The following is a 17,547-nucleotide window of genomic DNA, read 5'->3' as shown; positions in this document are numbered from 1 at the left end:
TATGTAATCAGTTGTGTAAGTGGTGTATAATTAAAATATGTTCTGTGGATATGAAATAAAATTTATTATTATTATTTATAAACAGTAATTTGCATAAGAGCCAGACGAGTCGGTATATATAACTATGTATAGCCAGTCAGACGACTGAACAGTTATAATCTTTGCTTTACGCTCCTTACACATTTTAAATAAACGATATACAGTAAAGTACTCTTATAACGAACCAGAAGGGACTATGATAGTTGATTCCTTATAGCAGTAGTTCGTTGTACACATTTGCGTTTACAAGTTGGTTATTAATGTAGCTAGGGAGATAAAACGGGACTTTACGATCAGTTCGTTCTAAGTATGTTCGTTATAAGTGTACTTTACTGTATTAATATTACTGTTGTGATGTGCGATTCTCAGTTACTACTACCTTAAATGTGGAAAATCTGCTTTCACGCAGTTTCCTATAATTTCATCCATTTTAAATGAGTCCATTGACGTAAACAGGATTTTATATTGGCGGTACCCACATAGGGGGAGGAGGCAATGACATTACCTACGAGTCGTGTTATGGGACGACAGGAAAATATAAAAGGTGGTGTGGAGAAACAGTGTTGTGATTGGGTTGGGGAGGGGTGCATGGCCAGTACTTGAATGTGCAAGTTCATTTATCTCGTGTGCGCAGACTTTTGAAAAAAGAATATTTGAAAATTTTGCCAGCTTTATATTTCGAACATTCTGTCAGCTCTTCTCGATCTATTTTATTTTAATAAGCTGTCTACTCTGTCATTTCACTACCGGGTGTATTAGACTACATCTAGGGGAAAGACAGGACGTGTTCTAGCTCAGTCGCTACAGCGCTCGCCTGAGGAAGGATCGAAACACCTCAGTGGACCCATTCTCTGGTTATTGTCCCCCCGTCCCAACCAGGTCACTACGACTGGTATATCAAAGACTGTGGTATTTGCATGATGTCCTGTCTATGGGAAAGTGCATATAAAAGATCCCTTCCTACTACTAAAAAAAAAAGTAATGTGTTTCCTCTCAGTTCATATGTCAGAAATACTAAATATTTGACAGCCAATAGCGGGTTTGATAGCATGCTAGACCGAGTACTCTGACGTACATTTGGACGGTTACAACTTTCCAAATGTGCGTCAGAATACTCGGGCTATTAGCATGCATGATTAATAAATCAACACGTTTTAGTGGTGCCGTCAAACAAAACACACTTTAAATAACGTTTGTAGCCGGCTATAGTGGAAATATATAACATTTACCAGAATTATAAACTTTACCTATTTTAGTATTTATCAGATTAGCCTAAACACATGCACGATTAGCCCGAGTAGGTCTATTCTGACGGTAAGAGGAAGGAAGGAAGGAAATGTTTTATTTAACGACGCACTCAACACATTTTATTTATGGTTATACGGCGTCGGACATATGGTTAAGAACCGCACACAGATATTGAGAGAGGAAACCCGCTGTCGCCACTTCATGGGCTACTCTTTTCGATTAGCAGCAAGGGATATGCACCATCCCACAGACAGGATAGTACATACCACGGCCTTTGTTACACCAGTGGTGGAGCACTAGCAGGAACGAGAAATAGCCCAATGGGCCCACCGACGGGAATCGATCCTAGATCGATCGCGTATCAGCCGAGCGCTGTACCACTGAGCTACGTCCCGCCCCCTGACGGTAAGAGAGCTAGACGGACATTTAGACGGTTGGTCAGGGCCGTAGCTAGGTTGGTTTTTTGTTGTTGTTGTTTGTTTGGGTTTTTTGGGTGGGGGGTGGGGGGGGCAACTGAGTAGTTAATAGTCTAAAACTGCTTAAATGGTTAAGAAGAGAATTTATAATTTTTGTCTGGAGGGAAACTGTCCCTCCCCCTCCCTCCCCCGCTAGTTACGGCCCTGTTGTAGCTCTCTTACCGTCAGAGTACTCGAGCTAATGTGTGACGTAGGCCTACAGCTCTGTGTCTTGATATGAAAGTGTCTGTGGTTCGAATAGCGAATACAGATAGGATAGTTATTTGAATCAATACAATTGTTTGGAAAGTTCTCAAGAATGTGGGTCATAATTCATCACAATTTTAATAGGACAAATACGTCGGAATATTCAAGCCAATTCGGAGGTGGAAGTAAATGGTCCGCTTTCAGAATAAAACATACAGGTTTTTACATATGGAGTTTCTGGTGGTGCAAAAACAAAATAGAAAAAGGTCGACCCCCCCCCCCCCCCCCCGGTCCAGATCACACTACGCCCCTGTATTATGTATAACCTTAGCCTAGGCCTAATAATTTGCTGTTGTTTTTTATGTATGGGGTTGATTATTATTTAATAAATGTTATTGATAAAATTTTCGTTTTCTAGTGTTTTCAGTAACAGATTCATGATTTAAAGCACGAACCATCAACTCTGCCCTGCCCTTTGACCTTTGACACTGGGAAAAAATAACATGGCGGATGTGGATAGCGAAGTGGATTGTCTTGTGAGGGTTTTTTATTTTTTATTTGTGACTGTATTATTAGTTGTAGTCTATTTTGTTGTCTGTTTACTTATATGTGAATCACACTCAATGTCACCAAAGCGACAGTTAAAGGGATATGTTATTATTGTCGTACGGGTAATTAAGTCCTACTTTAGATATTTAATGCACTTGAGCTGTTTGCGTGTTGTTTATTGAGCTGGAGTTATCTCCCTTAGGTCAATTTCTGTTTCAATGTTTGACAACATTAATTTGACATTTGAGACATGTATACGCAGAATTTTAAAGGATGTCTAGCCTATTTAAAACATGGAATCTTGGAGAAATAATAAGTATGCTTATTTAAACAAAAATTAGATACATTAATTGGTGCCGGTGGGGGTGCTAAATTTTTTGGGGAGTAGGTTTACTTATAGGTTACTGATAGGCTGTCTCAAACCATGAAATTGAATAGTCGTCAGAAATTCACCATGACCAGTTTTGATATTGTTGACACATATGTTCCTGAGTGGGAAGAATTCTAGTTTAGTTGTTAAGAGAACATGCTTTTAGGAGGGGTTTGGATCAAAGGAATGAACCTCTAATTATTATTTTTTCCTCACCCCAAAGAGAAGTGTGTTTTGTTTAACGACACCACTAGAGCACACTGCTTTTTTAATCATTGGCTATTGGCTGTCAAACATATGGTCATTTCGACACAGTCATAGAGATTAAACCTGCTACATTTTTCCATTAGTAGCAAGTGATCTTTTTTATGCACCATCCCACAGACAGGATAGCACATACCACGGCCCTTGATATACCAGTCATGGTGCACTGGCTAGAGCAAGCAATAGCCCAATAGGCCCACCAACAGGGATCAATCCTAGACTGACCGCACATCAAGCGAACGTTTTCTCACTGGGCTACGTCCCACGCTCCTACCCCAACAATTGCCCCACGACTGGTTTATCAAAGGCTGTGGTATGTGATGTGCTGACTGTGGGAAAGTGCATATAAAAGATCCTTTGTTGCTAATTAATGGCAAAACATAGTGAGTTTGACATCCGTGCTCTAGTGGTGTCATTAAAACAAAACTTTAGCATTGACAATTAAAGCTCAGTGATGGATTGCTCATTTGAGGTGCAATATACATGTAAGATTAGCCATGAAATCTGTCTTGTTTTACTGTGGATGCTGAAACAATGGCAGAACAGAATGGGATATTTAGCCAGTGCAGGGCTTTATCCAGGCATTCTGTGGATTCAAACAAGGGCCCATTCTCAAAAGAAAGTGGCAGTAAAATGTTCGAAAGCCAGTACATGGAGTAATTAACCCAAGAAGGTTCCCTGTATTAGTTAGATGGTATCTGTATTGTTGGTAGTTTTAGAGAATTAGTGTGGCCATTACTTCGCCATTCGTCCATAAATGGCAGGACTGCCAAAGATGGGACCCAGCTGCCAAGAATCCAACTAGGGGATATAAGCTAAGAGTTTGTTCTGTATAGGAACTTGGGGGTGGCAAGCACGTATAGAGAGGCGGTGGAAACGCTGTCTGCTGGGCGAACTTTATTAGTCCAGTGGACATAGGTAACTATATTTTACTGCTCTGTAGTAACTGAAAGGTATTTTGTTGTGGCATTCAAGTATTATAACTATGTGTATTCTTGTTTTGCTTAGTGGGGGGGAAGGACAGCTGGTAATCTAAGTCAGACTGACTAAAGTAAACTGTAGATGTCGCTTGCACAAAATATATATAGCGAGGTTATAATATCTGTAACTGGTAATCCTAATATCATGACCTGGTAAATTATAGGTCCTCTGAATATTGGATGTAGAGAAGACTGAGGATAATAATTAATTATTTCTATAGGTAGTAATCCTAATATCATGACCTGGTAAATTATAGGTCCTCGGAATATTGGATGTAATTAATTAGGGAACAGTGGTCTGACCCTACCTTGTTAGATGCTCGCACTCAGGTGTTAAGAGATAAAGAGATTGAGGTCCAGTTGTCAGGTTATTATTGTAAAAACGGGGTGCTAATGAATAAGTGTGATGAGAAAATAGTATCTGATAGTGAAGAGTATGTTACCAAACATAGGATAGTTGTGCCAACTCGGTATCGTGCTGCGTTGTTATTGTTAGCTCATGAGAATGTGTTTGTGGGTCATTTAGGAAGAAATAAAACTTGTGGTAAGCTTGCATCTGAGTTTTATTGGAAGGGAATGTTTGCAGATGTCAGTAAGCACTGTATGTCATGTCATGTGTGTCAGGTGGTAGGGAAACTGAACCAGGGGATTCCGCCCTACCCGCTACAAAAGGTTCCCATAGTGGGGGAGGCCTTTTCAAAGGTGTTAATAGATGTAGTTGGGCTGTTACCGAAAACCCGGACAGGCAACCAATTCTTGTTAACGATTATGTGTCTAACAACGCGTTTCCCAGAGGCGATACCGCTAAGAAAAGTTACTGCACCCGTCGTAGCTAGCGCACTGCTAAAATATTTCACGTACACTGGTTTACCGGCTGAAATTCAAAGCGACCGTGGTACTAACTTTATGAGCAAATTAATACAGCAGGTATTGGCCATACTAGATATTCGTCAGATTCGTTCAGCTGCCTTTCACCCGGAGAGCCAGGGGGCAATTGAACGTTTCCACCAGAGCATAAAAAGCATGATTCGATGCCATTGTTTGCATAATGGTACCGATTGGGATCAGTCAATCCCATTCATTTTGTTTGCAGCACGTGATGCTAAACAAGCATCTTTGGGATTCACACCGTTTGAGTTAGTATATGGCCATTCGGCCAAAGGCCCACTAAAACTTGTCAAAGATAGTTGGTTAGAAGACTAGTTCAGAGAACCTGCTGAATTACGTAGGTAAGGTTAGAGATAGGTTGTGTCAGGCCACTGAACTAGCGAAAAAACATCTTAACTATTCTCAAAGTAAAATTAAACTACAGTTTGACAAAAAGGCTAAAAGTCGTCAGTTTAATCCTGGGGATAAGGTGCTGCTGTATCTTCCCATTAAACGGGGGTCTTTGCAGAACAGGTACTTCGGTCCATACATTGTGCATAAACGGGTTAGTGACACTGGGTATGTAATAAATACTCCAGACAGAGATAGGAAAACTAGGTATTGCCACATCAATTTACTGAAAGGTTACGTAAGCAGACTGCCAATAATGCCAGCGTTACCTGTTCATGTCGAGAGCCACTCGATACCCTGTGACGAAGATACGACAGTCAATCTCAAGTTACGAAACAGCGAAATACTCGCTAACTTGAGCCACTATCAACGCCACCTGGACAGGTTGCAGCAAGGGGAACTCACGTCCTTAATAAAGACGAACCTGTCAATCTGTTAAGACCTGCCTACAGTGACCAATGCTGTAATACATGATGTCAGCCTGGATCCAATGACGCCACCCATTTGTTAGCACGCTTATTGACTCAATCCAGACAAGCGTGCAGTTTTAAAATCAGAAATTGATTACATGTTGAAAAACAACATCATTGAACATTCCAGTAGTCAGTGCCCCTGCGCGTGCTGTAACCTCACCGTGGTGCAGGGGTGTAACATTCTCTTTGAGAATGGCCAATACAGCACAAATTGAAGTTTGGAGTAAAATTCGGTGTCCGTAAAATTCTGTGATATTTGTATTTGTATTTTTGCACAGTTCTTTACACTGTTTTTGTTTAAACCTTGAATTTTTATATTGATGTTGATCATCACTTTATTTATTTGCATTACCATAGTTTGACACCCAATAGCCGATGTATTTTTCGTGCTGGGGTGTCGTTAAACATTCATTCATTCATTCATTCCAGTAGTCAGTGGGCATCACTTGTTATCCTCATACCCAAGGAAGATAACAGTTTTCGAGTGTGTGCGGACCTGCGGCGCGTGAATCAGCTGATCAAAGCTGACGCATATCCATTACCAAGACTGGACGACTGTATCGACCGTGTCGGACATGCCAAGTTCATCACCAAGATGGACCTATTAAAAGGCTATTACGCCATTCCATTAACGGAAAAAGCCAAATAGGTTCTGGCGATTATTACGCCCTTGCCAAATGTCAGTCTGTATCTCGACGACGTGGTTCTTGCGACAGACACATGGGTGGACACCCTAACCATAATATTTGAAAGACTGAACCAGGCCAAGCTGACAATAAATTTTGCCAAGTGTGATTTCAGTCGCACATCAGTTACATTTCTTGGACATGCCATGGGCCATGGTTGTGTGGCACCTTTAACCACCAAAGTGAAATCTATTTTGGAGTATCCTACACCAACCACCCGTAAGGAAGTGCGCCGATTCCTAGGGATGTGCGGATACTATCGCAGATATGTAGCCAATTTTAGTATCATCGCCAGCCCAATCACCAACTTATTAAAGAAGGAAGTATCATTCACCTGGGGTGATAACTGCCCCAAGGCCTTTCAACGTCTTAAAGGAATGCTGTCGTCTACACCAGTAATGGCGGCACCAGACTTTTCTCATCCATTCAAACTTGCTGTTGATGCAAGCGACCTGGGAGCCGGCGGGGTGTTGTTCCAAGAAGATGATGACAGTCTAGACCATCCCGTCAGTTTCTTCTCCAAGAAGTTTGATCGCCATCAGCTGAACTACTCAACCATCGAGAAAGAAACACTGGCCATGATACTGGCGTTAAAACATTTCCAAATCTATGTGAAGTCTACAGCACAGCCAGTTGTAGTCGTTACAGATCATAACCCATTGACATTCATACATCGGATGAGGGCCAATAATCAGAGGGTACTTTGATGGAGTCTCCTACTCCAAGGTTTTCCCTTACTATACAACATATCAGTGGAGCCTCGAATGTGATTGCCGATGCACTTTCCAGATGTTGAATCATGTGTGTTGGTGTTGACTTTGTGTATCTTTGTAGTTATTGCATACCAGTGACTTACAGACTGAGTGTGATTACTGGTAGTCACTATATGTATTATGTATGTTATATCATGTTTGCCCGTACGCGTCGGGTAACGCACCATATGTTGAATAATAAATATTATATATGAATATTTCCATACTCTTAGAGTAGGGGAAATATCCTTTTTGAGGTGGGGTCGTGTGACGGAGACAGCCGTCTGCACATTAACTTTTGACCGGGGCCTGAAACAACTGGAGTAGCACTTTAATGTTCGAAAGCCAGTACATGGAGTAATTAACCCAAGAAGGTTCCCTGTATTAGTTAGATGGTATCTGTATTGTTGGTAGTTTTAGAGAATTAGTGTGGCCATTACTTCGCCACTCGTCCATAAATGGCAGGATTGCCAAAGGTGGGACCCAGCTGCCAAGAATCCAACTAGGGCATATAAGCTGAGAGTTTGTTCTGTATAGGAACTTGGGGGTGGCAAGCACGTATAGAGAGGCGGTGGAAACGCTGTCTGCTGGGCGAACTTTATTAGTCCAGTGGACATAGGTAACTATATTTTACTGCTCTGTAGTAACTGAAAGGTATTTTGTTGTGGCATTCAAGTATTATAACTATGTGTATTCTTGTTTTGCTTAGTGGGGGGAAGGACAGCTGGTAATCTAAGTCAGACCGACTAAAGTAAACTGTAGATGTCGCTTGCACAAAATATATATAGCGAGGTTATAATATCTATAACTGGTAATCCTAATATCATGACCTGGTAAATTATAGGTCCTCTGAATATTGGATGTAGAGAAGACTGAGGATAATAATTAATTATTCTAAGGTTGGTTTATGGTTTATCTGTGAGTGGTAGCTATATCCCTAATTGCTAAGTGATTAAGTTTACGTGTGGTGCTCAGCCTAGAGGTGGCGTGACACCGGTTTTAACAGGCCATGTAAGTGCTGTAACACTTACCTGGTATTATATAATACATATTTGAAACTAAACTTGTGTTGTTGTCTTTCTAGTGAATTTAACATTGGTTAATAGTAAATATAAATATATATACGATCTTGTTCCCTGAATACCCCTAGAGCCAGCCACTTGGGTAGAAACCTACCCGATAGGATACAGGGAGATCTATTTGTATAGGTTGGGATATTTGGAGAAATACTGTTAATCCATTGCAGGTTTCTGATTCGGTTACCAGGAAACTAAGTGGTGGGAGCAGTTGCCAGTAGAACCCCGTGACAATATATATATATATATATATATATATATATATATATATATATATATATATATATATATACAGTAGAATCTCATTGGCTCGAACACTGTCGGTGCATCAAAGTCTGTTCGACCCATCGGGTAGTTCGAACCATGCATTTGGCCGTTGTCGGGTGCTTCTGTGACACAAAAACCAATCGGAACACCTCGCATATTTCCGTAAAACTGGCTTGGACGAGATGGTCCGATTGAATCCTGAGTAACGAAGTCGCTGTCAAATCTCGGATGAGCTATATATATTTGTAACTACTATTTATCACCGTTAAATAAACAAATAATAAACACACTCGTAGTCTGTATTTATAAATATTTATTAATTTAAGAAATCGTTCTTTATTATGCTGTTGTAGAATCTTTTGCGACATATTGACAATGTTGAGAAAAAATGAAAGTGCATGAAGCACAGGCGGAGGCCCTTTACCTGTTATTGTTGCAATCACTACATTACATTGATCTCTCATGTATTTCAAGTTAAAAACAAAATATACCGACACTCATGCGTAGAGTAGCGATTAAAATGATTAAAGTAAACCAGCAAGGCCTGCCTAGGCTCACCAACTGATTGGTGTTACATGCAAGGTTCATTCAGCTAACGATTATCGTAGTACAATTGTCTGTATTAGAAAGACAATTACCGATAGGTGCTAAATAAACAACATGATAAGCCGGCATATGATCAAGGATTAATTTGTTCCACTTCCGAATTTATAATAACTTACTTTGTGACTGACGTGAAAGGGTCGATGAAAAATTAGTACATAAATTTTAAAAAATGTATTTCTTCAGATAGACTTAGTCATTCGAGCTAATTTTACAGTTCGGACCAATAAACTGGTTCGAAAGAAAGCTTCTGTTCGACCCCAGGGGTATTCGACCAATCAGCACCAAAATAAAAGGGTTTCAATAGAGAAAAAAATCGGGACATTGTTCTTGGTTCGAGAATACCAGTATAGGTTCGACCGTTGGGCGTTCGAGTCAATGAGATTCTACTGTGTGTGTGTGTGTATATATATATATATATATATATATATATATATATATATATATATATATATACATATAGATACACATACACATACACATACACATACACATACACATACACATACACATACATATACATACATACATATATACATTTTTATGCTAAAATTCCATATATATATATATATATATATACCGGGGTATATATATATATATATATCAGGGGTGGGGAAAAATAAAATTGTCAATCGGTCCCGTTTGATGTCATCATTAACGGGGGGGAGGGGAAGCGGGGGAAAAAGAAAGGAATACAAAAATAACTTTTTTATATATATATATACATACATACATACATAGTAGAGATACATACATACATACATATGTACATACATACATACATACATTTTTATGCTAAAATTCCATATATATATATATATATATATATATATATATACATACATAGATACATACATAGTAGAGATACATACATACATACATACATCAATACATACATACATGTACATACATGCATAGTAGAGATACGTACATACATACATACATATATATATATATATAATTATGTCTATTTCAATAAATTAATTCAACAGTGGTGTACTGCATTCACAGGCCTAAAAAACAAATCCCAAGTATGATTTACTCTCACTAATTTTACAATCCCATCAGTCATGGGACCCTAGCTGGCAAAAATCCTGAATAAGTCCCTGCATTGCTAAAGTGCTTGTCTTATGTGCAATTGATGTACTTACAAGATTGATCCCTGTCAGTGGACCCTTTGGGCTGTTTCTTGTTCTGGCTAGTGCTCCACAATAACTGGTGTAATAAAGGTCATGGTATGTACTCACCTATCTGTGGGATGATGGAAATATAAAAGATTGCTTGTAAACAACTAATCGAAAAAGGTAGCCTGTGGAAAGGAGGTAGTGGGTTCCTTCTCTCATTATCTGTGTGATCTTTAATTATATGGATGCCATATAACCAATATAAGATGGCTCTAAATCATTAACATTATGAACACCTTCACACATTGCCTTTCTGTCTCCCTGAGAGACAATGTTAGCTGTGACCCTAATGATCCTATCAAACCTGGTAAGGGATATTTTGTTTCAACATTTCTATCAGCATCAGTTGTTATTTGACTGAAACTCTGTTAGCAAACTTGTGTAATTTAACGTGCAGAATTGTGTACGGTAACTCAATCTCTGAAACTTGTGTAATTTAACGTGCAGAATTGTGTACAGTAACTCAATCTCTGAAACTTGTGTAATTTAACGTGCAGAATTGTGTACGGTAACTCAATCTCTGAAACTTGTGTAATTTAACGTGCAGAATTGTGAACGGTAACTCAATCTCTGAAACTTGTGTAATTTAACGTGCAGAATTGTGTACGGTAACTCAATCTCTGAAACTTGTGTAATTTAACGTGCAGAATTGTGTACGGTAACTCAATCTCTGAAACTTGTGTAATTTAACGTGCAGAATTGTGTACGGCAACTCAATCTCTGAAACTTGTGTAATTTAACGTGCAGAATTGTGTACGGCAACTCAATCTCTGAAACTTGTGTAATTTAACGTGCAGAATTGTGTACGGCAACTCAATCTCTGAAACTTGAATAGCAAATCACGCTCAATACTGAACAAAAATTTCCCTGTGTCCATTTTAGACATGTATGTATTAATGCCAAATATTTCTTTAATTAGTAAAAGTAAAAGTTTCTTTTGTTTAATAAAACCACTAGAGCACTTTGATTTATTAATCATCGACTATTGGATGTCAAATGTGGTAATTTTGACATATAGTCTTAGAATGGAAAACAGCTAATTTTTTTAATTAGTAGCAAGGGATCTTTTATATACATCATCCCACAGACATACCACGTTATTTGATATACCAGTCGTGGTGTGATGGCTCGAATGAAAAATAGCCCAATGGACCCACAATAGGGATCAATCCCAGAATGACTGCACATCAGCCGAGCACTTTACCATTGGGCTACACCCCACCCCCCCCCCTCTTTTAATTAGTATGTTATTGGCTTAATAATGTGTTAATTGGAGTTAAAATGTTCATGTTTATGTCCTCTTGCAGCACAAAGAGTTACAGTGGGTGCTGAGGGAGGAGGTACACAAGGTGATACATGACGTACACTACACACTACAGGTGAGTTTCAGTCACATTCCTTAAAATAAGATTACATTTCAGGAGTCGAAATTAGGTGACATTCCTACTACAAATTCTACCAGACCAAACATGATCATAAAGTATAAACGCAGAATATCAGTAATTGTCAGTCCGATGGGGGACGGCAAGCAAAAATATCTCCCGACCTGTAGTGATGTCAAGCAGCAAAAACCAGTTGGGATGGCAGTATTTTGACCCTTGCATTTATTCAGGGGGGGGGGGGGGGGGGGGGGGGGGGGGAGACGCAGCCCAGTGGGAAAATGCTCGCTTGATGCGCTGTCGGTCTAGGATTGATCCCCATCAGTAGGCCTATTGGGCTGTTTCTTGCTCTAGTCAGTGCACCACAACTAATACATCAAAGGCTGTTGTATGTGCTATCCTGTCTGTGGGATGGTGCATATAAAAGATCCCTTGCTACTAATGGAAAAATGTAGCAGGTTTCATCTCTATGACTCAAAATTACCATATGTTTGACAACCAATAGCCAATGATTCATAAATCAATGTGCTCTAGTGGTGTTGTTAAACAAAACAAACTTTCTTTTATCCAGCTGGGGGTGGGATTTAGCTCAGTTTGTTGAGTACTCGCTTGAGGTGCTTGCGTCGCAGGACCGAACCACATCGGTGGATCCATTCAACTCATTGTTTTTTTTCTCGTTCCAACCAGTGCACGACAACTGGTCAACATATGTACTTTCCAGTCTGTGGGAAAGTACATATAAAAGATCCCTTGCTGCTAATAAAAAAATGTAGCAGGTTTCCTCTGATGACTACGAGTCATAATTACCAAATGTTTTGACATCTTATAGCCAATGATTAATAAATCAATGTGCTCTAGTGGTGTCATTTAATAAAACAAACTTTAAATTTAAATTTATCCAGCTGTTTGTGAATTTGTTTATACATCTGTGGTGCGGTTTGATTAAGTCAGTTGTCAGCAAGTGAGACTGTGGTGGGTTTGTAGTGTATTTTCTGTACATATGCTGAACCATACATGTATGCAGTTTTCATTCAGACTTTGTAGCGATCGGTATGGATGATCAATATGGCTTGCAAGTGAAATTGACATTTGATGTTAGGTTTTGTCTGTAGAAGACGTAAACAGATCACCAAATCCACTGCAATTAACAATTTTGAGATGTACAGTCTAATGTATGTGATGTTTGTATTGAGAACTGTACAAAGTAATATTTGATGGGTATATTGTGAAACATCTAATCTTTAGTGTGTGTTTTCTGTTAAGGAATTTGCAGATCTATATATAAAATTTAATAGGCTTCTACAAGCACAGACCCACAGAGGATCCAGGGCAGGGGTCTAACCCAAAACCCTTTTGAACAAGTTTTTTTTGGGGGGGTGTTTAATTACAGAGATTTTGATATATTTTTCGACTAAAGCTAATGACATTAGTATGTTACATATTTGTTGAATGACCTCTTTTCGGGTTCAAAAGTATCTGGCTCTTCTTAAAATTATTTGTGCATGCACTTATGATGCTTTCCATTCTATTAAAGTTTGACTGTAGAATTTACTTAATTTTGTGCCATTCCAAATTCTTAGATCATGCAGCCACTATACTCGCCCTTTCGTACTAAACTTCGCCGAACTTTTCATCCATGGCGAAGTTCTAAGTCGCCTTCCATTTACAGAAATTATCAAATGGTTTTGGGGGCATTTTAAATCAGATGTCTCATTTCTCCTTCTCCAAACCTCACTTCTCCCTAAAAGTTCCACACTTCTCCCTAAACTTCCTCACTTTTCCCTAATAATATATTATGTCTAGAGGGAGAAGTCACTTCTCCCTGCTTTTCTAGCCTAGCTTGAACCCTGTATACTGTTAATAAATTTTGCATTGACATCCAGTGATTACTATTATTTAAATGAAATAGATTATAATCTGCCAATAACACAGTGTATCAGAACAAATAATGGTTGACAGCTGGCAAAGACACATACATATATACATGTAGCATTACAAGCTGTCGACTGCTAACGTGTAGTAAAATATGTACATGCAAGTCTTTATTTGTTTATTATTATTGTAAAGCCAGAATGATATATGTTATGGGTACTAATTTTATTACCTGACAATATTTCGGTTAATATGTATATAAAACATAACTACTCATTTATAGCGAAGAATGTCATCTGGTCATTGAGTTTGAAATTGTATTTTTTTGTATTGGTTTATCATACTGAACACTTTCTGATCATTCTTCTGTTAATCTGCCTACTATTTGGAGATTCATTTTGGAGGATAAAAAACAATTGAGAACTAAAAAATTTCAAACTGCCTTCGGTGACATTCTTCACTATGGCTGGGAACATTTTGTTGGTATTGCATCGCCATTCACAACACAAGTTTCAGAGATCGCTATACCATTTTAAAACATTAAACAGTAGTTGCTAATCAATTTTCAATTAACTAGAAATATTGCTAATCAAGATTTTGAAACGAAAATGTTCCCTGTATGGATGAGTACTGTTGTTAAATATTTATATCTTGTTCATTGCTTTTACAAGTTGTATATTAAACTAGAACATTCTTGGGTTTTTTCAAAAACTGTTTTTATTTTCATTATATGCTAAGCCAAAATGGATTTACTGAGAGGGGAAAAAACTTTAAATGTTTGCTGCTATTACAGTGGCTACAGAACCAGAGGGTGGGGTGTGGAGAGAGACAGACAGACAGACACAGATAGAGATACCAGATTAAGGGTGTTCTAACATCAGTTTCTTATAAAAAAAAAAAAAACATAATTATGAAATAAGAGTGTGCATTACATATTTTTATCTTGACAGTGGAATTTTCAGTCCACAAAGTCGTGCATAATTCTGTTAGTTTAGGTCTTGCTTTTTAAAAATCTTGTTTTCCAGTCTTTGGTCTAATCATGAATACAACTTGTGTTTAACTCTGTTTTGAAGAGATCAAGTAGTGGTGGATCCAAAGGGTTGTGTGTGTGTGGGGGGGGGGGGGGGGGGTCTGGAAGATCCCCTTAGGTGAACCACTGGGTTACTTCCCATTCCAGCAAGTTTCTCATCACTTGACTACCAAAGTAGATGTGCTATCTTTATGCAGGCATTCATGTGCAGGAATTCTAGACTGTAGTGAGCAAAGTTCATAGGGGGGTCGAGACATGCTTACCTGGAAATTGTATTCAAAAAAAAGAAAATTTGCTTGAGCATTGAGAGGTTTCAATCCCTGAAACCCACCCCCTGCACACACATCCGTTATTGGTGGGACTATTGAAATAAAAGATTCCTAATGTTATTTTGATTTAATTAGTGCAGTCTGTCTTTATGTGGCAGCAGTGAATTTTCTCTCTGATATTCCAATATTACCTGTAGATATTTCACACATGACAGTTGCTCATATCAAAACAACACATTGACTTGTTAAACTTTAAGGGCCAAATTTACAAAGCCTGTTTTTGACTTACATGTGCGTAACTACATACATTTACTATGATTAAACAGTACCTGCCTTACACGTGCATAACTACATGCATTTACTATGATTAAACAGTACCTGCCTTACACGTGCGTAACTACATGCATTTACTATGATTAAACAGTACCTGCCTTACACGTGCGTAACTACATGCATTTACTATGATTAAACAGTACCTGCCTTACACGTGCGTAACTACATGCATTTACTATGATTAAACAGTACCTGCCTTACACGTGCGTAACTACATGCATTTACTATGATTGAACAGTACCTGCCTTACACGTGCGTAACTACATGCATTTACTATGATTGAACAGTACCTGCCTTACACGTGCGTAACTACATGCATTTACTATGATTGAACAGTACCTGCCTTACACGTGCGTAACTACATGCATTTACTATGATTGAACAGTACCTGCCTTACACGTGCGTAACTACATGCATTTACTATGATTGAACAGTACCTGCCTTACACGTGCGTAACTACATGCATTTACTATGATTAAACAGTACCTGCCTTACACGTGCGTAACTACATGCATTTACTATGATTAAACAGTACCTGCCTTACACGTGCGTAACTACATGCATTTACTATGATTAAACAGTACCTGCCTTACACGTGCGTAACTACATACATTTACTATGATTAAACAGTACCTGCCTTACACGTGCGTAACTACATGCATTTACTATGATTAAACAGTACCTGCCTTACACGTGCGTAACAACATGCATTTACTATGATTAAACAGTACCTGCCTTACACGTGCGTAACTACATGCATTTACTATGATTAAACAGTACCTGCCTTACACGTGGGTAACTACATGCATTTACTATGATTAAACAGTACCTGCCTTACACGTGGGTAACTACATGCATTTACTATGATTAAACAGTACCTGCCTTACACGTGCGTAACTACATGCATTTACTATGATTAAACAGTACCTGCCTTACACGTGCGTAACTACATGCATTTACTATGATTAAACAGTACCTGCCTTACACGTGCGTAACTACATGCATTTACTATGATTAAACAGTACCTGCCTTACACGTGCGTAACTACATGCATTTACTATGATTAAACAGTACCTGCCTTACACGTGCGTAACTACATGCATTTACTATGATTAAACAGTACCTGCCTTACACGTGCGTAACTACATGCATTTACTATGATTAAACAGTACCTGCCTTACACGTGCGTAACTACATGCATTTACTATGATTAAACAGTACCTGCCTTACACGTGCGTAACTACATGCATTTACTATGATTAAACAGTACCTGCCTTACACGTGCGTAACTACATGCATTTACTATGATTAAACAGTACCTGCCTTACACGTGCGTAACTACATGCATTTACTATGATTAAACAGTACCTGCCTTACACGTGCGTAACTACATGCATTTACTATGATTAAACAGTACCTGCCTTTAAGAAAAACAGGATTTGTAAATTCAGCCCTAAGTTTTTACATAAGTTTGTGTAACTGATTATAAACAATTTAAATTCAGTTGTTGGCTGATATATTTAGTTTTCCTTGTAGTGCATATAATGTACATTCAACATGTGTAATTTTGTTCATAGTGCATATAATGTACATCTAATATGTGTAATTTTGCTTGTAGTGCATATAATGTACATCTAATATGTGTAATTTTGCTTGGAGTGTATATACCGTGATGTACATCTAATATGTGTAATTTTGCTTGGAGTGTATATACCGTAATTTACATCTAATATGTGTAATTTTGCTTGTAGTGCATATAATGTACATCTAATATGTGTAATTATGCTTGGAGTGTATATACCGTAATGTACATATAATATGTGTAATTTTGCTTGGAGTGTATATACCGTAATGTACATCTACTATGTGTAATTTTGCTTGGAGTGTATATACTGTAATGTACATCTAATATGTGTAATTTTGCTTGGAGTGTATATACCGTAATGTACATCTAATATTTGTAATTTTCTCACTTTTGTAGGAGTGCAGTAAGAGATTCCCTATAAGAACCAGTGAGTTACAGTTCTTTTGTTTATTCATGTTTACAATAATTTTCCTTCATTATATAACCATTTACGTATAGGGGAATGTCCAAGTAACTCTCCATTCCTGAAAAATAATGGAGTCCCATTATTTTTCAAGAATGAAGTGTTATGAGGATATTCCCCTACTTAAAATACACCAATAAATACTGACTTTATGTCTATATATATATATATCTATGTTTTATCTA

The 17,547-nt window shown here is 38.2% G+C and overlaps 1 protein-coding gene across 1 annotated transcript in view; it reads left to right on the top strand.

The window, feature by feature from the left end:
• Positions 1-2,441: 2,441 nt before the first annotated feature.
• LOC121367681 (protein rogdi-like) overlaps positions 2,442-17,547 on the top strand; it is a 28,320-nt gene continuing 13,214 nt past the window's right edge. Inside the window, exons 1-3 of the mRNA XM_041491997.1 lie at positions 2,442-2,485; positions 11,739-11,810; positions 17,296-17,326. Coding sequence (XP_041347931.1) covers positions 2,453-2,485; positions 11,739-11,810; positions 17,296-17,326 — 136 coding nt within the window. The 5' untranslated portion in view covers positions 2,442-2,452. The remainder of the gene's footprint in view (positions 2,486-11,738; positions 11,811-17,295; positions 17,327-17,547) is intronic.

This window comes from Gigantopelta aegis, chromosome 3 (genome assembly GCF_016097555.1).
Source record: "Gigantopelta aegis isolate Gae_Host chromosome 3, Gae_host_genome, whole genome shotgun sequence".
NCBI classification, from domain to species: Eukaryota; Metazoa; Mollusca; class Gastropoda; order Neomphalida; family Peltospiridae; genus Gigantopelta; species Gigantopelta aegis.
The sequence above is the reverse complement of the archived record's forward strand: the minus strand, read 5'-3'. Positions and strand labels throughout refer to the sequence as shown.